Source organism: Lytechinus pictus, chromosome 3 (genome assembly GCF_037042905.1).
Source record: "Lytechinus pictus isolate F3 Inbred chromosome 3, Lp3.0, whole genome shotgun sequence".
Classification (NCBI taxonomy): Eukaryota; Metazoa; Echinodermata; class Echinoidea; order Temnopleuroida; family Toxopneustidae; genus Lytechinus; species Lytechinus pictus.
This window is the reverse complement of record NC_087247.1, coordinates 1,601,773-1,627,339: the sequence shown is the minus strand read 5'-3', so window position 1 is coordinate 1,627,339 and position 25,567 is coordinate 1,601,773. Positions and strand designations below refer to the sequence as shown.

Below are 25,567 nucleotides of genomic sequence, written 5' to 3'. Positions count from 1 at the left end.
GATGTTTTTCTCTTATATTAAGGATAGTTTTCTCTTATATTAAGGACGTTTATTCCTTATATTAAGGACGTTTCTTCCTTATATTAAGGATGTTTTTCCTCTTATAATTAGGATGTTTTTAACTTATATCCACTTGATCCTGTGGGAAGACATTCACTTTGCTATGGGCTGTGGCTTACGAAAAACTTACGGTTGCTTTAATGCGATCACGACTAGGAGGCCGACGACGAGAGCGAGAAGGACACATATGACGAGTGGTATGATATACGATGTCATATGCGGTGAGCCTTTGTCGCTGGGAATAGGGTATGACTTCGAGACCAGTGTGGAAGTCATTGTGATTGTAGTCGTTACTGCACCTGGTTGTAGACCTGATGTGGAAGGGGAAGGGTCAGGTACGCTTTGACCTGTGGTAAAATAGACAGCGAAAAATATCAAATTATTTTAGATATTGTCGCAAGGGAAACCTACGACATTTCCCTGGACAATCCCATGTGAAGGAATCGGATATCATTATCGCAACTTCCCGATCAATTCTTTTTTTAAATAAAGTTGTTTGTGAACCTGACTGGGTATAGGGAAGGGTCACGTTCGCAATGACCGTTGGAATACATTGGTACTGAAATATGTAGCCTACTTTATGTTACGTCCCATGTTTACTAGTCAACGTAAATGACACCAGCGAAAATATGATGATGCCATAAAGGATTAAAAAAATATATGGATATAAGGATATAAAATAAATGAAGCTGTTTGTGAACCTGACTTGGTAAGGGAAAGGACAAGTTCGCCATGACCGTTGGAATATATTGGTACTGAAATGTGTAGCCTACTTTATGTTACAACCGGTGTTTACTATATAGTCAACGTAAATGACACCAGCGGAAATATGATGATGCCATAAAGGATTAAAAAATATATACATGCTTTACATTTACAATTCTTTATGGCAACTTCAATAGTAGGTTTCCACAATTGTTGCAGTAATGACCAAATCACTGTAAGGGTAAAGTTTTGTGCAAAGAACCAAGGATAGAGTTCAAACTTTTCGAGGTGGTCACCTGACTCAAAGGTATCATAACCTAGATGGTGCCCAACTCCTGGCTATCCATTGGTATAGCAGATTTAAATCTTGTCGGAGGAAACGCTTGTGGTGCTTTTAGACTTGATCCCCAGATCTCGTTTTTCACAATCTGTGTATCAAAAAATATCCAATAACCTTTTGAGGGGATGGGTCAATTACATGACTCACCTGGACATTCACCCGTGAATGGATCACATAATGACTGGTCAAGGCAGTTACAATAGTTGCTACATGACAAGCCCCAAAAGTTTGCTGGACAGTTTTCGATACATCTGAAAAAAAAAATGAATAGTATATATGAGTATATGATTTATAACGCATTGAAGTTTTGATAGTCATGTACATCGATGAAACTTTGTGTAAATTTGGGCGGGGCAAAATGTCGCACTTTGAATTCTACAAGATACGTGTCCTCATGTGAAGAACGCCTACCAAAGTGAGAGAGGGTTTAGATTGATTTGAATCAATATCCTCCTTTTCTTAAACATTATTGTAGATTAATCATGTTAACAAAGATAAAAATGAATATGATAATGAATTCTTTATTTAAACGTCTCGTGTAATGCGAAACTTGAAATGAATGAATGTCCTATTTGGTTTTAAACTTTCGACTTACCTGGGCCCACTGTGTCCGATTGGACAGGCAAGGCAAGCGCCCTCTACGGCGTCACAGCCTCCACTCATAGGGCAGTCACATCTCAGAGCACAGTCACGCCCGTAGAAACCCTCCTCACAGGGATTCTCACAAAACGTCCCCGAGTAACCAGGCTGACAGAAACAGGAACCATCCACCCAGTTGCAGAGCCCACCATTCTGACATTGACACGTTTCCCGACAGAAGCTTCCGTACTTGTTGGCTGAACAGGGCTCGGTACAGTAACGACCTTGCCACCCTGGAGCACATAGGCAGTGTCCTTAAACATTAAGATGGGAAAACAACATTAAAAAATATCAGGTTGAAAAACGTCACCAATTATGGTTATGGTCAGCGTTGTGAATTTTTGCTCAAATTTCATCCGCTGAAGGTCGAGTATGTCTAATAAAGCTCTCCATAAATTGTCCCCAAGCTGTGTAACTGGGCTGATCGATGTACGTCAGCTGCGGCCAAGACTTTGTTGTGCTGGACGAACTTATATTCTATACGTGCTGAATACATGCCTGAAAGCACACGGGTATAGTGCCTTTTTGTCGGTTGTTTCACGTCTGTTTAATTCTCTACCAATCCAAATTCGTATTCGTAACAACCTTGAAACCTTCAAATCTCAATTAAAAACTTGTCTATTCCAGCAAAAAAAAAAATAACTAGAACTTTAATTCGTCATGAGGACGAATTAGGTGATCTGTCTCTGATTTTCGTGATCACGAATACAATCACCATGTTTATTGAGATCAATACGATGATCATATTGAAAACTGAACTTTTATTACGAAGACAACATGTTGAATACCCTTGAAAAGAGGGAAATGAAAAGTTTTGTGAAATAAGTGTTACACATGGTTGTACAAGTTATAATAAAAGGGTTTTAAAACTATTTTATTGTGCAATATATACCTTGTAATGGTCATAAAGGACCATTTGTGAAATGTTGAAAATAAACAAAAAAGAAAAAAAAATTCTCATATTCACCCCTGGGCTCGAACCCTCGACCCTAAGGACGCAAGTCTGGTGCCTTATCAACTGAGCTACACTATTTCCCATAGACTAATACACATAAGCACTATTTCCCATCGACTTTACACATAAGCAAATTGAGGGGATCTCAAATCCAATTTTTCAAGAAAAATACGGGCATGATCCCGGCTTTTTATCAGAAAAATAAGACCAGATTGCGATAGCTTACAATCTCAGCTACATTATACTCCAAGCTAAGAGAAAACCGACGATTAGAAATGGAGATATGGCTCGCGAAATAGAGGAATGTAAAATCCAGTTTTGAGAAAAAGCCATTTCCCATAGAGATTGCACACAAAATGAGCGAAAATGACATGCCTCTATAACTTGCCATTTTTTAGGATGATCCGTTCCTTTAAATGTTAATATAGCCATTAAGTTAGAAAGAGTATGTATTCAGCTACAACATATTAAAAAACTGGGCGAAAATTGACCAATATTTACGGAGTTATAGTCATATTTGCAAAATTATTAAAACGTCATAAAACAAAAATGGAAAATTTTAGTTCCGACGCCATTTTGATGACGTCATGATAAAATTTAGGGTCAAATGTGACATGAAATCACATCTACAATTCATACTCTATCGGAATATAAAAGAATATTTGAGGGTCAACGGACTATCCGAAGAGTTATATTAAATTTTGTAAAGGCATGTTTTTCCACATATTTGGCCTATTGTGAACGCGCGCGTGCGCGCGTTATTAAAAAATTGATAGAAGCTTATTCCTTTACTACTGGTCGTAGAAGGTTGATCAAGGTATCAAATTAATAAGAATTTCATAATAAATGCATTGATGTAAAAGAAACGGCGATTTTACATTGCGTAACGACGTTACGCGCGTGAACGCGCGCTAAAACGCGTGAGCGCGCAAATTCTTGAAATGCTTCAAATGACCTGATTCGTACTCTACTTTGATCAAAAAGTGATTTTGAGCATTTTAAAATTTTGACGCGCGCGTACATGCGCGTCGTGACGTGTTAATGACGTTTGATCACATGGACAGTTGACCCATGATCTGAAGTTAATTTCATGTTAATATTGTTCATTTTTGATGATTGATGATGAAGATATTGTTGATAATGTGATTTTACAAAATGGCGCGTAGATGACGTCACGATGACCATTTGACGTTGAACTTGTTTCGTACACATCGCATTATAACTGTGCATAATTGATAATAATTTGATGAAAATTGATAGAACAGTTTTTCTGATTTTGGTGGAACAAGAAAAGGGTGGAAAAAGAAAAATAAACTAGAATTTTAATTCGTCTTGAGGACGAATTAGGTGATCTGTCTGTCATTCTCATGATCACGATTTAATATTCGATCATTACAACCATGTCAATGTAGATCAATATGATCATCATGATTAAAAACGGACTTTTATTAACAAAAGAACATATTAAATACAACAGCTTAAAGACAAAATATTAGGTTATGTAAACGATCTTGTTTTATTAGAGAATGCCGAATGCAATTTCGCAAGTGACTACACGAAATAGTGAAAATAATGTTGCCGGAATCCATGAATGTAGAATCAAATTTGGAGAAAAATCAGTATTTAATAGAGGTTACACACAAATACATGAGCAAAAAAAAACATTGTCATGTGAGTTTCGAACCTAGGACCTTTGCATTGCAAGGCAGGTGTGCTATCCATTAGACTACACAGCGTCCCGTACTCTCATCGTTCAAAGAAGGAATATTATCTTAAATTGACTTATGATAGTGAAAATTGGCATTGTGATATGCGTCTATAAATTCTCAGTTTTGGGGATGAATAATTAAAATAAGTGAAAATGTTATGCAATATTCAGTAAGAGTATAAGCTCAGCTACAATATGTCGGAATCTGGGCGAAAAATGATCAAGAATTACGGAGTTATAGTCATATTTGCAAAATTATTCAAACGTCATAAAACCAAAATGGAAAAATTTAGTTCCGACGCCATTTTGATGACGTCATGATAAAATTTAGGGTCAAATGTGACATAAAATCACATCTATATTTCATACTCTATCCGAATATAAAAGAAAATTTAGGGGTCAACGGACTATCTGAAGAGCTATATTGAATTTTGTAAAGGCATGTTTTTGCACATATTTGGTCTATTGTTAACGCGCGCGTGCGCGCGTGATTCAAACTTTGATGGAAGCTAATTCCTTTACTACTGGTCGTAGAAGGTTGATCAAGGTATCAAATTATTAGAAATTTAATACCAAATGCATTGACGTAAAAGAAAGTGAGATTTTACATTGCGTAACGACGCTACGCGCGTGAACGCGCGCGAAAACGGTTGAGCGCGCAAATTCTTGAAATGCTTCAAATGACCTGATTCGTACTCTACTTTGATCAAAAAGTGATTTGGGGCATTTTAAAATTTTGACGCGCGCGTACATGCGCGTCGTTACGTGTACATGACCTTTGATGACATGGATAGTTGACCCTTGATCTGAAGTTAATTCGATGTTAATATTGTTCATTTTTGATGATTGATGATGAAGATATTGTTGATAATGTGATTTTACAAAATGGCGCGTAGATGACGTCACGATGACCATTTGACGTTGAACTTGTTTCGTACACATCGCATGATAACTGTTCATAATTGATAATATTTTGATGAAAATTGATTGAGCACTTTTTCAGCTTTTGGTGGAACAAGAAAAGGGTGGAAAAAGAAAAATAAATAATAATAAATAAAAAAGAAAATTCGTACGAAATTAAGAGGTGATCTGTCGATTGACAGATCACCTAATAAAAAGAATAAATAAATAAAAAAGAAAATTCGTAGAAACACAAGAGGTGATCTGTCAACAGACAGATCACCTAATAATAATGTGTGACATATTACGGGCGCCAACGCCTTTGATTTTTTTTTCCACACATAAAATGGCACTTTACAAATGCTGTTTATCATCATCATTATCATCATCATCAGTAGTAGCCACCTGTACCATAAACCATATCAATACAGTAGTGATCCGTGTAACAATACTCGTCACTCCACAAAACCAGTCCTCGTTTCGTATACATCCAAACATCACTGCTAGGTTATTCTTATCAGTCAAGTGAAATTTGCAAAGCAACCGTGCAGCCGTGCTTACATGATTTACCAACTATATACACCTGGTAGTAAAAGTCTACATACAGTAGCCAACAATATCGTTTTCAACTTTGCTCATCGGTTGATAAAACTCGATATTTTATACCACCTTTTCTCGCAATATAACGAAGGAGAATAATTCACCTGAAGAGTTTGCTTGTAACTGAGGCAGTGACCTACAATGTGTAAAGACTCATGAGCCTACCTGTAGGATCGTAAGGGGCGCCATTGCTGCAAGAATCACTCTCCATGTGGCAGCTTTGTCCGACGCATTGGGTGTTGCATGACTCGCCCTCCCAACCGTATTGGCACAAGCAATGCCCATTCGAAGGGTGGCATACTCCGTCATTTTCACACACAGCAAGGCAAAGAAGGGAACAGTTCGAGCTGTACCTGTCAACAGTACACCTGTTTGTAAATGAATTTAAAAAATGAATAAGTGGCGGAGTGATGAAAGTGGTGCTAAATGGTTACAATATTTGTGTATGCATCGTATGAGCATGTTAAAGGTAAGGCTTTGAACAGACTGTCCACAACAGTGCATCATTATGAGTCTCGAGTGCATTAATTTTGTTTAAGAAACACTTAATACTTGTGCGATAGACTTTATTTGTGTTCGAAGATTAAATCAAAGGTTAACATATTATCTCAGTAGAAACCTCTATTTAGAATATCAACTCTTGCATATATGGACTGCCTTAAGTGAAGCTTATTCTCTGATAGAAAAAAGGGTTTAGTGTGCACCCCAGTGCACCAACACCGGCTATACATTTTCCATCTTTAAAGATGAGGATAGTTTACTTGGCTGGCCCACTAAAATGCTACGAAATAACGAATCATTTATGTCATGTGATCGTTACATTACAATATTTACAATTCAATACATTACATTACATCACATTACATTAAATCAGGTACGTCCTACCTTTCTTGACAATGATTTCCTGTCCAACCATCTGTACAACTACACTTCCCAGTCACGTGATCACATAAACCACCATTCAGGCACTGACATGTCAATGAGCAGTTATGTCCATATCGCCCAGTTGGACAGGCTGAAAATATGATAAGAAAAATACATACAGATATGTTTTACGACTGTTCAAAAATAAATAACACGAAACGAATTCGCCCACCTATTCTCTAGGGTACATGATGTTGGCTTTTGCCAGAGACTACTGATGAGTTTTTATATTCCAGGTCCGCTATGATAGTGGCACCAAAATTGTGCTTTTGTCACGATTTGAATTGTAGTTCAATATAATTTGCTGTGATTTACAATCATTGGTCTTTTGAGTATAACGCCTGGTTGTATAGTCAGCACCGGCATCTGATTTTTTTTTAAATCGACCCCTTGACTTGAGGCGATCATTCAGGCCATCTGTGAAAAGGGGGAAATGGCAAGGCCAAGATATGAGCCCTGAGGTACGCCAAATGTCACATCGACATAAGACATGTCAGATGAAGATGAACATGATTCATTCATGAGTCCTTACCAACTTTTTAAAGGCCAAGTCCACCTCAGAATAATGTTGATTTGAATCAATAGAGAAAAATCAGACAAGCACAATGCTGAAAATTTCATCAAAATCGGATGTAAAATAAGAAAGTTATGACATTTCAAAGTTTCGCTTATTTTTAACAACAGAGTTATATGAACGAGCCCGTTACATCTAAATGAGAGAGTCGATGATGTCACTCACTCACTATTCCTTTTGTTTTTTATTGTTTGAATTATACAATATTTCAAATTTTACGAATTTGACGATTAGGACCTCCTTGCCTGAAGCACAAAATGTTAAAATAATGGAATGAAACTTCATTTCACATGACAATGACGAGAAAATAAAAATATTTCATATTTCATATAATAAAATACAAAAGAAAAAGTGAGTGAGTGATGTCATCAGTTCCTCATTTGCATACCGACCGAGATGTGCATATAACTGTTTTGTGAAATGAAGCGAAACTTTAAAATGCCATAACTTTCTTATTTTACATCCGATTTTGATGAAATTTTCAGTGTTATGCTTGTTGAATTTTTCTCTTTTTATTCAAATCAAGTTTTTGTTGGGGTGGACTTGTCCTTTAATGCCCTGTGTCATGCAGAATTATGTTCGAGAATAATATGTGGCTCATTAATACATTCCTCGGAAAAGCAATTTTGATTAGGGCGTTATCAATTACGAATAATAATTATCATTACCACGGGGAGCCACTTCAGCTGTAACCTGTCTTTTAGCAGGCCCTGCATAACATAACATTTTATTAATCCCCTTCTCCATATCCATACGTCGAGCGCCTGACAGAGAAGGCTGAAGGTCCCATTTTTAAAAAAGTCTTTGGTATGACTCGGCCAGGAATCGAACCCACAACCTTCCGTTCATGCATATGGGGCGGACGCTCTACCATTGAGCCACCATGTACTCATAGACCATGTTTAAAAGGAAGCCTGTAAGTTCATCGTCCTTCTATTTTACCTAGAATTCGTTGATCTATTCCAACCATTTTCGATAAATAAGAAAAAGGTACGATATAAAATATATAAAGGCTACCACAGGGGAAAATAGGTTATACGAATTAGCCATTTAAAAAAAAAGAATAAATAATATGAAAAAATACATGTATGCGAAAAGTTCATCCTAGGGATAAGGATATGATCAGTCCTTCAATGTTTTAGGAACCTTTATCCCTTCTTTACTTACGTGAACAGGTTTCTCCCTCCTTAATCCATCCATCACAGCACGAATTAGTGGTCACCGTCAAGTATAGATCATTGAAACTTATTCTGCCATTCCTTGAGAATTGAATCATATACCACAAACAAGATGAAAAGTTAATTATCAGCTTTATGAAAATCATTGGTAACCTCAGTTTACACTCTTTTAGTGTTGTGAAAGTAATTTTTTATGAGGCAAAATGTTTTCCTATTTGTACACCGATTATGATATATATATGTTTGAAAAATAATTTTTAACATCAAATTTATTTGAAATCTGAAATTAGTCATATTCTTATCTTCATGCTATGTGCATTACTCTACAGTGGCCTATCATACTTATTATGTATTAATATAGCTAATCATATTTCTGTATAATTATGCTGTATTCAAGGTGAGGTTCAATTTTTTTTATTTTTTTTTACATTTATTATTATGAGCGTATACTGAACATGCTCAAGATTTCCTTTCAATTATAGTCTACACCAGTAGAGAACAAAGAGATCATATTTTCTATTTCATTCTGTTACTTTAACTATTCAAACATTGATAAATATGAATCTTTTGCATGGTTTTCGTCTTTAAAAGTGCTAATAAAACCCTGTCTGATCTTTAATAAACATATTTTGCAAATACTACTATTACTACTTAATATCAGCATAAGAGAATTCAAATGCGACAAAACGTCACATATCCATACATCTTATATGTATTGATTTTAACGTGTTGCCCCATGTTTAAGTATTCTATTTATTGTACCGTTTTAGGGTTATTTTCTCGTTTTATAAATGATTGTATATTAGATATGTTTTGTATCCATACATCGTTTATCCGTACGTCGTATATCCTGTGACGTACATGTATATATCGGTACCCTCTCCTATGATGAATGCTAAGTGTGAATACTAACCTTGCCGCCTGACAGGCACCATCTGTAAAACCCAACTCCTCACAGTTCAATTCCAGATCCGATGTCGAATGAAGTACAGTTGATGGAACAAGACTGCAAGATACAAACAATATTCAGAGGGTTTTTTTAGGTAATTGTTTAAATAGAAGACGGTATTCATGCTACACTTCACTATTTATTTTATAGGCTCATTATTTTTCTTTACAACCGAGTGGACTGCTTTCCATTTTCAGTCTGGATTTCATAATTTAAGAATGGGTATAATAATTCACATCCCGTAGTACACAAGGATTCGTCTTATATTGCTCTAGTGTTATACCAATTTATTAATCAAAATAAAGAGTGTTGTGCAACGTTCAATAAAAGTAAACCGTTGCTGAATCGCTAACATTTATTCAAAACAAAATGTTATTCTCACAATTTATTCAGATGGGACAGATACATAGATTTATTTCACGGTTTTTGCACTGCATTAAAGAATACAACATTTCGTTGTATACACTGTATTATCATAGAGCTAATAGCTCTATGGTATTATCTAAGGGGGGAATACAATGTTTTCAATTTTCAATGAAGAATAACTATTAGCAAGTGTTAATTTATTGCAAAATTAATATAAATCAAGGAGACAAAAAATAATCCTCGGTCTTTGCAAATAAATTACAGAGTAAAAAAAAATGGATATGTTTTTTTTTAGAAAAATCAAGGAAATTATCACAGTGAGCACAGTTTACATAGCACATTACGTGCTAAGTGGTTATTTCACTGTTTAATAACTCTTTCTGTCTGAAATACACGGAAAATCAGATTATATGTAATACAGGGATTATTATCGTAGCAACGATAGGAAATTCGGGGTTTTGAGGGATCTCCAGCGTAGCAGCAACGATAGCGCGTCGTAGTTGTAGAAATCACGCAACCCAATCGAACTTTTGCGACATTTCTCTCCGCGTGACCATGGCCCGTATTCTGAAGTCGGGTTTAACTTAAACTCAGGTTTAAAGTTGTAGTTTAAGTATGGATAGCCAATTGTTACATTAATCACTAACGGTAGAGGTATCATATTTCAGCTCATTTGGCTCTCAAATCATTCTTAATTGTCTAGGAAGTATGAATAGATGATTGTCTTCACCATCAATGAATCAGGAAAGAGCATAGTAAACATATAAACATACAACTTAATAAAATTTTGACACTTAAGGCTTCCCATAATTTTAGCACAGAGTTAGACCATGGTCTAAGTTAAACCTGACTTCAGCCCATGTGCCTAAATGATGTGACGGAGCAAACCTGTCAGTTTACAACCTGGGATGATCATCGGGAACGAAAATTATGCCATTTATAAATAATGAATAAATAAGACGTATTTATCAACAGTCAACAATAAGTCGTTAAAACCATATAATCATTAAGTGCTAGTACGTTTATCAATTGTCTTATATATACTTGTCGCTATTTTTTTCACCCCTTTGGCCATCCATGTGAAGTATATCCTGAATATATTTATATTTCACTTAACAAAATTAGCAATGCCAATATGATTCACACTCATTTCCAGTAGACTGGTTGACGGATAAGAAGTATATGGATTATCTGTTTAATGAAATCCCTATTTTGCTTTTTAGAGGATGGAGAGACATAACGATAATAATGCCTAAATTTAAAAAATATATCGTACTCCATTTCCGAAGAGTATTATGGATACCTGCCGCCCTTTCACATGGTAAAAAAAAAAAAAAAAAAAAATCGAAATTTTTAATAATGGTGATTCCAGTGAAAAATAAGGCTAATGACGAATTTTTAGCACGATTGATTCCAAACTAAAACATGATTGGAATCACGAACGCTAATCAAAACCACGAATTCAAATTCTACTCCGGAGGTGAATTCAAGTTAAGTTTCACCATGTTCACTCAAATTACGGTACGAATTTTGCGTGTGAAAGGCCTGACCTACAAAACATCCTTGGGGGCGGAGCTTACGTGACCTTTCAAGCACTTCCGTAGATAATACAATTGTCATGCACTCATCGTAGTTTGTATTCGCGATGCGGCGCTTTGATTGACAATACACCAAGGACACATACTTCCTTCGCTTTGGAATTCGAATTCAAATCACAGTTTTGGAATGAGCGTGTGAAAAGTCCGATGATTCAAGATTCACGTGTGAAAAGGGCCTAGGTCCCTACAAAATCAAATTAAAAGCTAACTTTCTTCCAAACTTTCTATGAAACCAAATGACCAACACTGTAAAAAATGAAGTGCTAATTTAGCACTTACAGTGCTTGTATAGTGACTGCACTACGAGGGCTGATTTTCTATTGTAAATTTGAACTAAAAAATCAGCAGTCGTAGTGCAGTCACTATACAAGCACTGTAAGTGCTAAATTAGCACTTCATTTTTACAGTGAACATTCTCATAGTTACATTTAGGAATATTATGGAAAAAAGTTTATACTTAATATATTGTTATATTATAATTAACCTACTGATAACAGTTACTGATATTTTCCCACTTCATAGGCAAAACATGCTTGAAGCCCCCCTCCACGGAATGTTCTCAACCAGCTTTATGAAAATATTTTTACAGAACTCGAGTTTACAAGGAGACTTGATTTTATAGCTAAAGGCTTTAAAACAGGATGACTTCTCGACCTTCCTTTTTACTTCACTTTATACAGGAGAGTGCGACAATGTAAAATCGGAAAAGAGTGGATACACATTGGCTTTCAACTGGCTTTCAACTTTAAACAGAGATGCACAGGAGATGCGTGAATTTGAATTGCGTAATAAGCTAATTCCCCTCTAAAGTTTCCCCGTTCAGGATACATAAATACATATAATTAAAATCAATATTCAATTACAGGTGGTTCATGATTTGTAATCAATGTCGGAGGTGGATCATTGATGATCTTGATTTGGCCAAAATTATGGGGTGCATCAAAACAGGGAAATAATAAGTGACAAAATAAGCCCAATTAGTCGTTGCGTGGAGTTTGCGGTCAAAGGGACCTACAATTATTCGAGTATTTTGATCTGACATCTCGTTCAACTTGACGTAGCATTTTCCTGTTTTTCAGATATCGCTGAAGTTCACCTTTATTGTTTAAAACTCACCTTCTCCTATTTTCATTTGATCATATTTCCCGCATTGTTTTTTCGAAGCTTTAATCCTCTAGATTAGGAGCTCGTCTCGGGAGGAAGCGGTCTTTTGACATGAAGCATTCTTGTGAACACATATCCGTTTTGTTTTGAATACAATCAGAGAAACCCACATGACTCAGACTTAGAAATAAATAGAAAAGTTAGATCGAGTGAACTAGCATTGCAGTATCGATTGGTCAAACGGAAACCCTTATTTGCTATACATGTACTTACGAGTGTAAACCATGTTTTAATCTACGTAGCGAAATAATCTCTGCCATGCAGATGATGACCCTAATGACTGACCTGGGCTCCGTCTGTCAAAGAGTTACAATTTATCCGATCAATCTCAATGATATGTCATATTTTTTGTACAGGAAATTTGCACAATGTCCTTTGTAAGCAAAGACATGAAAGAGAAGTCCACATAATTTTCAATAAAACGATAAATGTATGAATACACATTATATCCAGAAAATATTTTGGACAAATATGCATTTTAGATGTTGACCTTGCTTGCTTTCCATAGTTGTGGTTGATCGGATCAATCGCAACTCTTTGTAAGACAAGGTCCAGTTCTTCCATTTGAATCTTGATTTGATTTTAGATGATTTCTATTAATCTTTTATCATTATACGAATGGACAGATAACACATTACAAATGTAACACGAACAGTCATGTTCATGGACTTTCATTAGAAAATCGAAAAGTAAGATGGGGGGGGGGGGTGGTTGAGAGAAACAATTTTGTTAAGCATAACGCTATATTATAAAGCTTATGTTACAATGTTAAAATATTTCAGATATTTAAGACGTACATGTTTGATAGATGAATTATTGAAAGCTTCGAATATGATAATACGCATGGGGAAGCTTTGAACGAGTTTGAAGAATATTTTTAAATTAAAGTGATATTGCCACACATCGCCATAGATCATTAAGGCATATGAAGAAAATTAGAAGTTAGAAAAGAGAATAATTATTTTTATGATTGCATATCAAACTGAGTAAATGATTAAACGAAACCATGGAAAAAAGATATGCATGGCGAAAATTCTAGTTCGAATACTCAATTCCTACATGGCTGGAAAACTAGTAATAAAACATTAATGATTTTAAACAGAAGTGAATAAAATGTTTAATTAAATTCAGTATTTAATTCAACAACAACAACAACAACAACAAAACTAAGTATATACTCTGCTGCTAATTATCTGAAATCCAAACCCTTTGATAATGAAACCCCTTTAAATCTAAACCACTGACGGTAAAATGATAGGTCAGCGGTATATCCTTGCGGAAGGATGGTTGCTTCCGATTATCACGCTGGAAACATCGAGATTAACTATAGCTTTGACAACTCAAGTACAACAAACCTGAATGTTTATTTGTGTATGTTTGTAATGGGAAAATAATTATATGAATTGTCTTTTCCCCATCTAATTGTTTTATGTATTGTTTGTGTTTCAACATCTTTTTGTATGTTTGCATTTTTGGTTGATTTTTTTTATTTGCATAATGAGACAGTAAACACAACGAAGAACGTTAGATAGGGAATATGGGACCTAGCCCTGATATACTAATAAATTATGATTTTGATAAATGAGTCAGACTGAATAATTCTCAACTTTGTGAAATATCACAAACTAAGGGCCACGTTCCGGCCGTCCATCATCTAGCCATAAACATTACGTGTAATTTATTGGTACAGAAGACATCTCAATTTCCAAATATAACTTGCCAATTCCAATTTATTTCTATTCACAAATAACAAAAATACTGTTTAAAAAAACTAAGACAGCTGACATCACCATGGCAACCACCGATTTGCTGCCATATCTCATTTTGATTCATGTGGCATTCTAAAGAAACAATGATTGCTACAGGTAAATGGAATAGTTTATTTTTCATATTCTTTTCACTTTTTCTTCAAAAATTCACATGCTAATAGTTCCGTTGGTAAAATAAATCAAAAGCTTTGCCTTCATCTAAATGTCCAAATAAATATCATCATATCAAATATTCTTAAACATTTTTTTTGTGATACTTAGTGAAAATGAACTATGAACAACAAAAAGCTTTATGCATAAAACTTTCTCGTTCAAGTTCAGACGGGCTACATATTGTTTACTGGATCTTTCATACCTAAATATGGAGCTTGCAAGGGAATAACCAAACAATAAAACACAAAAGGTTACGAACTATTTCGTTCAGGGAGGAAAGCTCGAGTAAACAAACCAAAATAAGGTGCACATGGTACTATTTTTCTTACCCTGCAAGTTTCGATCCACTTTGATTGTGTTAAGAGGTCAAGACTGCATCGCTATGAAAGCACGCAAGGGTCATACTGCGATTCATAATTTTTTTCTCTTTTTTTCATGTAACATGAACCTGGTTTACAATTCTACACAGCTGTCTGCTCCACATCCATGTGACTATATTTTCCCATGCATTTCATAATGTACTGTAGGCTCACTAGAACCGTACATCATGTATCCGTGCAACTATTTCCTAGATTCTATTTCACTGCTCTACGACAAATATGTGGTCGAAAACAAGAGAACCATGAGAACGGGCACTTTTCGTCATTTTCTTAGCTGTGGAATAACGATGCATTTACTATGCAGCTCCCGTGCAACTCTTATCCTATCAGCAGTCATGACAAGAGCAGCGTGTTATGACTTTGGATATATCAAACTAAAAGCAGTCCTGCCATACTGATTTGACTAATTGATCATGTTGATCTAGAGGTATTTGGTACTAGTATGAGAAAAGTGTTTAGGCCAGACCTTTAACAACCAAAAAGAGAAGTGTTTAAACCAGTCCTTAAAAAAAAACAAAAAAGTTTGCACAAGAAAAAAATTATCAGGTTTCCTCTTTCGATCATTTTAATGTAACGCTCAAAGCGAATTAAAAGTAAACGTTAATATCCCCATGGTAAGTTTAAAGTATGTCCCGCTGTATAAAATCTTACGCTATTTACACTTTGCCATTATGCTTAATTTCCATGGCGCATCGGCCAATCAAAATCAAGGTTGCCATAGGAGTTACCATGAAGAAAAATTTCCCTTGACATAGTAATTTTTTTAATGGAATACTCACGGCATGGTAATATGCTTCGAACAAACTTGATCACTTTAAGATAACTTTAGCCGGTATCTTGTGGTCTTACCTTAATGAGGTACAAACGTTGGAGCCTGACAAAGGATGGGCAATAGACACACACGTGATGAGAAAGACCAGGGAAGTGGCTTTCCGAAATGACATGATGGTCCTTGGGAACTGGAAACGACGGTGGCTGCAAGGTGTGTAGGTAGTTTAACCTCAGTGAAAACTACCTTTTTTGTAAAAGATAGTGTGAGATAGAAGTATACATTTCAGATTTTATCGGGAGTAAAGTAATCATGGTTATTGAAATTATTGTCAGATTAGTGAAAGTGAATTAATTATTGTTGCACGATTCCTATGCCTAAAGTCCACCAATTTAGCAGCATCTTAAATGTGTACAAGACCTGTGTCGTGCACAACATATGGCTCATCAATCTTTAGAGAAAATATCAACAACTGTATAAGTCTATTATAAACTATAAGACTTTCAAGTTTCAATTGGTTTTCTTTTTATTGTGTCTGCTAAAAAGCACATAAACTGCCAAATATGCCAATAGTGACACGTGAAATGCAAAACCCGAATGATTTTACGATATATTAGTGAACCCGATAGATCTTGATCAGCTTGGTTCTAAAAAAAAAAGCTCAAAAAAATCCAGGAAAAGATTTTGTCATGAAAGAAAACTCCATGAAAAGTTTTTGTGCGTTATTTATATCAGAAGCTTTCATTGGCCGAAATAAATAAATGTGTTCGATATCATCGATTGTATACTAACATCTAAAAAAAGTTTCAAACTTTAATACCAGTGAAAAACAAAATAATTTTATGACCATGATGGCTATAATAATTATGTAAAAAGTTGAGAAAGCTAAAAATAAGCAAAATACTATTTACATGATTTAAAGACTGATTATTTTGATTTTTTTAATACCGAAACATACATGATTGGATAAAACATCAATCCATAAATATTAACGTACTAAACCTGACATTCATTGACATGGGAATACGTGGTAAAAGAGTGACATTAACTTACACGGAAAATGATTCCTCACAAATCACAAGTATTCCTCTACACAATTTCACCCCTGCATCAAAGAATGGATCTTATATCTCGTATCGTCAGAAGATACGTCTCAGTTTCAGCTCCAGGTAAAAGTCACATCCAATACGAACGTTAAAATGAATTCAAGGGTTCCGGTGCACGAAGAGCAAGTGTATGCAAAAGTCTGTCAAATCTCGACTAGTTTAGTGTACTTCTCTACATGTATATAGTTTTCTCTCTGTCAAAATACGACGACAGCAACGCATTATTTTGCTGAACCTGAACTGTTGACAGGGAGACAACAAGTTTCGTGTCGGTAGGGGGCGTCGTACATGTCGTAGGTGCGTACCAGAGAGTAACATCTCTATGGTCCATACTTTTTCCATCACATCTGTGTTTGTATGATTATGATAATCTTTATTCATTTATTTTCCCTTTTCATGATTCCCTGGAATGCAATCATGACAATCTGAAAGATCAGCAAATTTGATTTAACAAAATAAAAAAACATGAAAGAAATGAACGCCACCAAATAATGCCTGGATAATTAAAACAAATTTTAATTTTCTTTTAAGTTTCTGTTTTAAACGTTGGTAATGAAAAATTAACATTGATATGCATTCCAAATAGTATGGACCGACAAAAAAGACATTCAAAAACTTTATTCGCAGATTATTTAATAAAGATTATTTAATAAGCCATTACTTTTTGTGCTTTTTTCTTGCATAACTCAACGATGATATTGATTTTTAATTGCATTGAATTGAATAAAGTGATAAATGTTACTGTTTTGCCGATTAGATTGTATGAAAATTCGTTATTTTTGTCGGATCATTTATTTTCAGGGCTTTTAATTTGGCAATTACCTGTTAGCACTCTTCAAAACCCGAACTGGAATTAACTAAATAATGAAGAAGAAGAAGAAAAAACCTTTGTAAATTGTCAGGGGGGCATTGACGGGGTATTTTCATAGAGTGAGCCCATGATGTCTTTGATTTATATCCGGTTGTGCGTTCCATAAAGCTATTTGTAAGTTAAGCCCCCATCACACTTATTCGGAATCAGCAGGAATCAAGCAGAAGCTGGAAAGAAAAAATATTTAAAAAATCTAGAAATTTTTGGGAGGAACTTATGAATTCACCAAACTGGAGTTGAAATTCAGTAAATTGACCAGGTGTATCACCATACACTAGTCAAAATGAACCGCAATGGAGTCAGATTGATAATTCGTGCTACGTTCTTGGACATTCTAGGGGCATTCTAAATATCCTTACTGCATTTTGAGTGCATTCGAAATATTTTTGTCATTTCGGGATATTTTCGAACGGTGTTCGAAGTAGATTTAAATGACCAACTGGTGGTCAAACAATAGTCCTTTCATTCAGGCCAATTATGCTTGATTCGGAATAAGTGTGATGCGGGCTTTAGGTATGACTTTACTTACGACTGATGACCACTTCTCGTGCAACATAGTATATATAGTTCTATGTAGTATGTAGCTGCATTAGCTCCTAAGAACATGTTCCAGTCATGCGCTCAGTCCTGCGAAACTTTACGAACATCTTTATGAGACACCCTGGCTCCTGAATTCCATTAAAAGCGCACGAATTTAATGAAAACAAAATAGACTAAGACATGGGACAAATTTTGTATTCTCGAAATGAATATCCCTTAGCCTAATTGTCTCGTTCTTGTATTCATATTTTCAATTTTTCTTTGCAAACCTTTGAATTACCATTCTTTTCTCTTTTTTCACATCAGCTCTTATCCATGATATATGTTAAAATCATAAATCTGTTTCCATAATTTCTTGGAGGATTTATTTAATCCATATTACAATATAATGTTCCACCTGTCTGTAAGTTTTTATGAGTTAATACCGAATATCAGTTTTAGCAATATGTGAACAACAGTTTATGCCGTAAATATCAGTAATTTTCAGTGTTGTCTTTCCTCCTTGAACCCCCCCCCCCAAAAGCATATTTATCTCGAGATAACATTTTTTTTTCAATGATCTGTACTTCACATCCGTCAAATGCAATACACAATCACAAACAATGCACTCACCAGCACATCAACACAAACCCACCAACACTTCCGCAAAACCTCACACAAACCTACCACACATACATGAACCAACACCTTTTTTTTTTTTAAACAAACAATTGCACACCTAGTTACCAATAATGCATATAGCATTTCCATTTATTTGAAGGCAGAATAAAAGAGCATTGGAGATTAAATGCCTTGCTCACGGTCATAGGTGCCGCGGCCGGGGATCGAACCCCGGACTTTCCATGTATAGCCAGGCGCCTTAGACCACTCGGCCACGGCACCTCCACCCTCGCATTTTTACGCACACAATCGCACACCCACATTAGTCATACTGCAAAAGAAAAAAAAAACATGGGTTATGTTTCATATGTTTATTGAGAATGATCGTGACTTATAAAGCATGACATAGAACTTCAATTTCTATTTGTTTTCAAGCATAGGACTGGGGGGGGGGGTTCTTGCTAGTTTATACAAAAATCTTGGAGAAGTGTGCATCAGATCCTTCTTCGTCAACCATAAAAGATGAATATTACAAAAATACGTTCATTGCTTACTAGTTTGCTTCGCTCTATTGCTTACAAAAGTGCCCCCCTGTATTAAAAGAAGACCATGAATCCTCATCCTCCCTCTCTCTCACTCGCACACACACACACACACACACACATACACACACACATCAACCCCCCTATTCTTTCTCTGCGAAAGGGTGCTTGATATTCTATTTTTACATATTCACATAATACAACATGTTTACTGTATTCGTTCCAGAGCTTTTGTTCAGATGATCACGTGCATTAAAACCGTAGGTCGCCTACTGCTTCGTACACTCCTTGTCTAGCGCCCTCTCGGCAACCGGAGCTGGGTGTCATGGTGTTACTTTGGATGCAGCAATACTCGTACACATGCAAGCTTCCGTCGGCGACAGCTGAGCTCGATGGTTTCTCATCAACTTCGTCACCATTGTCAGGCAGGCCTACTCTCTTACCAGAGGAAATTATCTTGTCCATGTAAGAGTGTGCTGGAAAATTTTCATATATTTTATCTTTGACACTAGATTGGTTAGCCTGCCAGGATCTGTTGTCGATGCATGCGTCTGTATCCTGCTTATGTGTTACGCGGGAGTTCTTGGTTGGTCCATCTACCTTCTCGGTTGGTTTTGCAGCTTTTGTGGTTAGGGCTAGGAATTTATAAAAGGAAATTTAATTGGCAGAGTAAAATAAATAATTCGAATTTTGGCAATAATCGTGTTTTCGTCAAATATACCTTAAACAGCATTGTCAAAGACGCATGCATTTGAAATAATGGATTTTTTGCATTATACAAGCGTATAAGTTCTCATAAAATATTTAACCTGAAGTGTCAACATTTCTCTTAATTTTTTTTAATAATAATTACGTAAACCAAAACCAGTGAACACAAACTTGTAATAGATTATCTATTTATAATACAATGTTCAGTGTTGTTAACATGACAATGTAGACATAACACAAGCTCTGACACGTTTCAAAATAACGAAAATACGTTACTGGGTGTATTTGAGCGTTCATTGTACTTACTTGCTTCTGATATGTCCGAGTGTTTCAGATGTTTCATCTGCAAGGCTCTGGAAATTTGAAGGAAAAAGGTATGCAATTGCATAAAATGAACAAAAAGTTAAAACAATTATTGAAGATATTGTGTACTGGCTGCACTGATAAAGATACTAGTAATTTTACAAAGAAAGATCGTAAATTTACAGGATGTTTACCTTTTAAAAACAGACGACACAATGATTTAACAAATCAAATGTATTTATGCAGTGATATGCATTGGCGGCGGAAGCCAAAAAAATAAGGGGGGGGGGTCCACCCGAAATTTTGGGATGGACACGGTTAAAAAATTTGACAAGCAAAAACAAAAAAACAAAAAAAAAGATTATCAACCTAAATTTTAGGGGGGATCACCAACATTTTTTGACAAGCAAAAAAAAAAAAAAAAGGTTATCAGCAAAAAATCTTCCGCCGCCTATGGTGATATGTAACAAGTTAAATGTAAAACGAAGTAAAATATGATTATCTTTGTAAAAATATAAAATAACTATCCTGTTTTTCCGTTAATTGCAGTGCATTTATTGTATAAATAGTGTCCCTTTTTTGTCTCACCTGCGAAGCAGAGTGAGACTATAGGAGCCGCTTTTCCGACGGCGGCGGCCGGGGCGGTGTCAACACCAAATCTTAAACGAAGGTTAAGTTTTTGAAATGACAGTATAACTTAGAAAGTATATGAACCTAGTTCATGAAACTTGACCATAAGGTTAATCAAGTATTACTGAACATCCTGCCTAAGTTTCAGGTCACATGGCCAAGGACAAAGGTCATTTAGGGTCAATGAACGTAGACCATGTTGGGGAATCAACATCAACATCTTAACCTAAGGTTAAGTTTTTGAAATGTCATCATAACTTAAAAAATGTATGAACCTAGTTCATGAAACTTGGATATAAAGTTAATCAAGTATTACTGAATATCCTGCTTGAGTTTCAGGTCACATGACCAAGGTCAAAGGTCATTTAGGGTCAATGAACTTTGGCCAAATTGGGGTATATGTTGTATTACCATCATAACTTTGAACGTTTATAGATCTGATTCATGAAACTTGGACATAAGAGTAATCAAGTATCTTTGAACACCCCGTCCGAGTTTCAGGTCACATGATCAAGGTCAAAGGTCATTTAAGGTCAATGAAATTTGGCCATGTTGGGGGTATTTGTTGAATTACTATCAAAGCCGTGTACGTGTATTGGTCTAGTTCATAAAACGTGGACATAGGAGTAACCAAGTATCAATGAACATCTTGTGCGAGTTTCAGGTCACATGACGAAAGTCAAAGGTCAATCGACTTTGGCCATGTTGGGGGTATTTGTTGAATTACCATCATAACTCTGTAAGTATATTGGTCTAGTTCATAAAACTTGGACATAAGAGTCATCAAGTATCACTGAACACTTCATGCAAGTTTCAGGTCACATGACGAAAGTCAAAGGTCATTTAAGGTAATTGAACTTTGGTAATTTTAGAGGTAATTATTAGATTGCTGTCATAACTTTCACAGTATATAGATATAGTGTATAAAATGTGGATATAGGGGTAATCAAGTATCACTGACAAGTTTTAAGTCACATGATCAAAGTCAAATATCAATGAACGTAGTATTGAATCATTATATGAATGGTGTTTTTTGTGAATAATTATTTTATAGTAGCTTTCAAAGTCAGCACTGCTGCTATATTGAATCGCGTGATGCAGGTGAGACCGCCAGAGGCATTCCACTTGTTTGTAAATTAACGGCGATTTTCATGTTAAATTAATGTTACAATAGTGTTTTTTTTTCTTTTTACAGTTATCCAGTATTTCTGCATTTTTACAGCCCATCGTAATTTAACAGTTCATACTGTTTTTTAGTCCCAGCTGCCAATAATAATAATTATTATTATTTTGGTACAGTTTTATTTCTAACAGTGTGTGTTGTAACAAAAAGTTAGTGTAGTGTCCACTTGGTCTTGTGCATGCATGTTTATATTGTCTTGTACATGCATGCATGTTTATCTTGTCTTGTACTGTCCTGTCTTTTGTTTTGTCTTGTCTTCTATGTCTTGTCATCCCCTCTCTCTTTCTGTTTTTTTTTCTTTCTTCTGTCTTGTGCAACACATCCTTTACTACGAAGACCTCTTTGTGTGAAAAGCTTTGCATTTGTTCAGTAATTATATTTGCATCCGTATGATTTCTTTTGTTCTCTTTTTCTTTCCTGTAATACATATATGTACGCATATGAGAATAAGTCTACTATACTTCCTTTCTAAGGGGGATCCACAATTTACAAGCTTTGCTTTTTAGTGGATCCCCCTCATTTCCATTTATGCTCTATATTATACTGTTTTTTTTTGTTTTTTTACGAAGTAAGAATGCCCTTCTGTAAAATTGTACTTGAATTGTATTACTTTATATTACTTTGTATTATGTTTTGAATGGAAATGAAATTAAGAATTGAATTGAATAGTATTGATACTATACTATACGACTATGCTACTGCTACCACAAACTGTAGCTACGATGATTCTGTCACTTCCGAAATAAAGTAATGAACATGTCCTCGATATGGTATGATAAATCAATTAATTTCAACAATTCTGATGTGTTGGCTCAGTTGGTAGAGCGTCCGTATCACAACCGGAAGGTCGGGAGTTCAAACCCTGGTCGCGGCAGACCAAAAGTCGTTAAGATATTGGAAATACTGCTACCCTGTTTGGCTTTCAAATAATTTCTTGGATAGAGCAACGTCGATCTGGCGCTGCTCAGTGGCTGACGGGCCCAAGATTAATTGAGCAATTTCTGTTTCAACAATATGATATGGATTTTCTATTTTTTTTTCGAATACGACAATTACTCTAACGCATACACGACATAATCTTTATTTTCTAATGCACAATCGACAGTAATTTAAATATGTAAAGCCCTCTATTCATCCACCGGTAATACTGATCCAATAAAAGGAACCGGAAGATTATTTTTTTGTCAGAAAAAAGTATGTCGAGTATTCATATCTGGGTACCTGTCGTTACGAAAAAAAGTCATCCTGTTTTTGAAGTAAGACGGCAATGGGTTACGCGCCCACAATAAAGGAGGTGAAATAAAACAAATAATTAACTGATAGGCACTTACTGATGAACTTTCGTCTGTATCCTGTGAGCTCTACGACGTCGATACACCACGCAGACCAATGCGATCGATACTGCGACAATGATGACGACGATAATGCTGATTATGACATTAGGTACTTGATTGTGAGACGGACCAGTAAGTAAACTTTCTGTTGTCACGGTTAGAGTCGACAGGTCATCTGGAACTGAATTTAAAAAAACATACAATTCCTTCTTCCCTTAGTAGGTTATTATTGTGTCCATCTATTTGCTTGTTTGTAAGTTTCGTTTTGAAATCCGAAAAATTAGCTTGGCAAACGTTCTCATACCATCGAAGCTTAGCTTATATTATAATTTCATTAACCCCGTGTGATTATGTGTAATCTACATTGAACACCCTGTAGTTCGTTAATGGAATTGTATTCGGACCCCACCGCACAGCAATGGACATCTCTGGGACTCAAATCCTAGATCTATAACCTTGACTTACCCGTTATTGGAAGACATAAACTCTGTTCCGAATCCCATTTGTAGTCCTCACAGCAAATAAGCTTGGTAAAGTACTTTGTAACAAGTTGATATCTTATCCAGTAGACTAATCTCGTTCTGTTAAAAAAAAGAGAATCGGTAGGCTTTCCAGGGACAATCAAACGCGTTTAAAGTAAGGTCGCATGTACTACGCAATCATAGGTAACCTTACTTATTTTTTTTTTTTCATTTAGTATCGTGTAAAATCAGTTCATGCATTTACATCATAATGTATTCGGTGATAATCACCAATCCGAGACGTTATATTCTAAGTACCAAATAATCATGTTCGATTCTGTACTTAAATGATATCTAACGATATTAAGATTTTATTGTTTCTTTAAATCATTAACATTCGTAAAAGGTTCAGTTCTATTGGATGAGAACAAAAATAGAATGGCATACCACTAAAATAGAATGGCATACCACGAAATTCATGATGATTCACAGAACCTATCATGGGCCAGCTGCTCGCGTGGGACGTCATAAATTTATGATTTTAGAGAAGAACGTTGTATTCTTATTAATAAACCTTTGCCCAGTGGCGTAACAAACGGGGGGCAAGGGGAGGGGGGCAAGTTGCCCCCCCCCCCGGCGGATTTCTCCGGGAAAATAAAAACACGGGAAGTTGAGAAAAGGGAGTAAGAGAGAAAGGGAATGAAAAAAGAGAAAAAAAAGGAAAGAACATAAATAGGGAAAACGGAAGGAAAGCGGGAAAGGAAAGCAAAGAAAAACATGTGAGAAAGTACAAAATATCCTGAAATACTATTTATCACTTTAACCAAGAGAGGGATATAAAATTAAAAAAAAGATTTTCAATATGGCACGGGCAGGAATGGCGGGGAAATGGGAGAGATTAAAAAAGAAACAGGAAATGAAGAAAGTGCCAAAAGCTTAATTGGAAAATCAGAAAATCAAAATATGAAGAAAAGGGGAAACAAATAAAAGAACTTACGACCGGGCTGCCGAGGATCGAAAAATATAAAGAACGGGAAGAAAGGTGAATGGCGTCTATTATAAGCTTGGTGAATTTACGCAACGATGGTCGTAATCAGGACGAACAAAATCCTTAGCCAAGGGCTAGTTATATCCCCTTATAATATGTTCTAGCCTAAGTAAAGCTTTACGCTTGTTAGATTTACTGTAAAAGCCACTTTATGTTTACTTTGGCTACATTTCCAAAGCTACTATCACATTAGAATTTGATATCAAAATGATTTAAAAAGGCCAAATTTTCCCGCTCACTTCGCTCGCCGGCGACTATTTACAAAGTTTACATTTGCTAAATTATGTTGTGCTGCTTCACAATACTGCGTTTATTATCCGCAACTGCGTTGAAATTATTATGTGGTATATGTACCCGCGATTTTATAAAGAAGTGGCCATCTAAAATGTTTAAAACCATCACGAGGTTCCGAGGGTTCCGCCCCGGACCACTGACGGCAACAAGGGGGATGAATGGGAGGCATTTGCCCCCCCCCCCATGCAAAATTTTGAAAATGTAAAAATGTATAGC

At 35.7% G+C, this 25,567-nt stretch overlaps 1 protein-coding gene across 2 annotated transcripts in view; it reads right to left on the bottom strand.

Moving 5' to 3' along the window:
• The window catches only part of LOC129256037 (platelet endothelial aggregation receptor 1-like), a 52,026-nt gene extending 27,874 nt beyond the window's left edge, over positions 1-24,152 (bottom strand). Inside the window, exons 1-13 of one of the 2 annotated variants that reach the window (XM_064096133.1) lie at positions 24,014-24,152; positions 23,546-23,729; positions 20,405-20,451; positions 19,664-20,025; positions 16,785-17,184; positions 15,812-15,977; positions 9,497-9,589; positions 8,573-8,664; positions 6,793-6,922; positions 6,073-6,275; positions 1,701-1,998; positions 1,253-1,356; positions 191-407 (exon numbers count right to left, since the gene is read on the bottom strand). In XM_064096133.1, coding sequence (XP_063952203.1) covers positions 191-407; positions 1,253-1,356; positions 1,701-1,998; positions 6,073-6,275; positions 6,793-6,922; positions 8,573-8,664; positions 9,497-9,589; positions 15,812-15,906 — 1,232 coding nt within the window. In that variant the 5' untranslated portion in view covers positions 15,907-15,977; positions 16,785-17,184; positions 19,664-20,025; ... (1 more) ...; positions 23,546-23,729; positions 24,014-24,152. Of the gene's footprint in view, positions 1-190; positions 408-1,252; positions 1,357-1,700; positions 1,999-6,072; positions 6,276-6,792; positions 6,923-8,572; positions 8,665-9,496; positions 9,590-15,811; positions 15,978-16,784; positions 17,185-19,663; positions 20,026-20,404; positions 20,452-23,545; positions 23,730-24,013 lie in introns of those variants that run through there. The other variant, XM_054894347.2, reaches the window with a different exon arrangement.
• Positions 24,153-25,567: the final 1,415 nt, after the last annotated feature.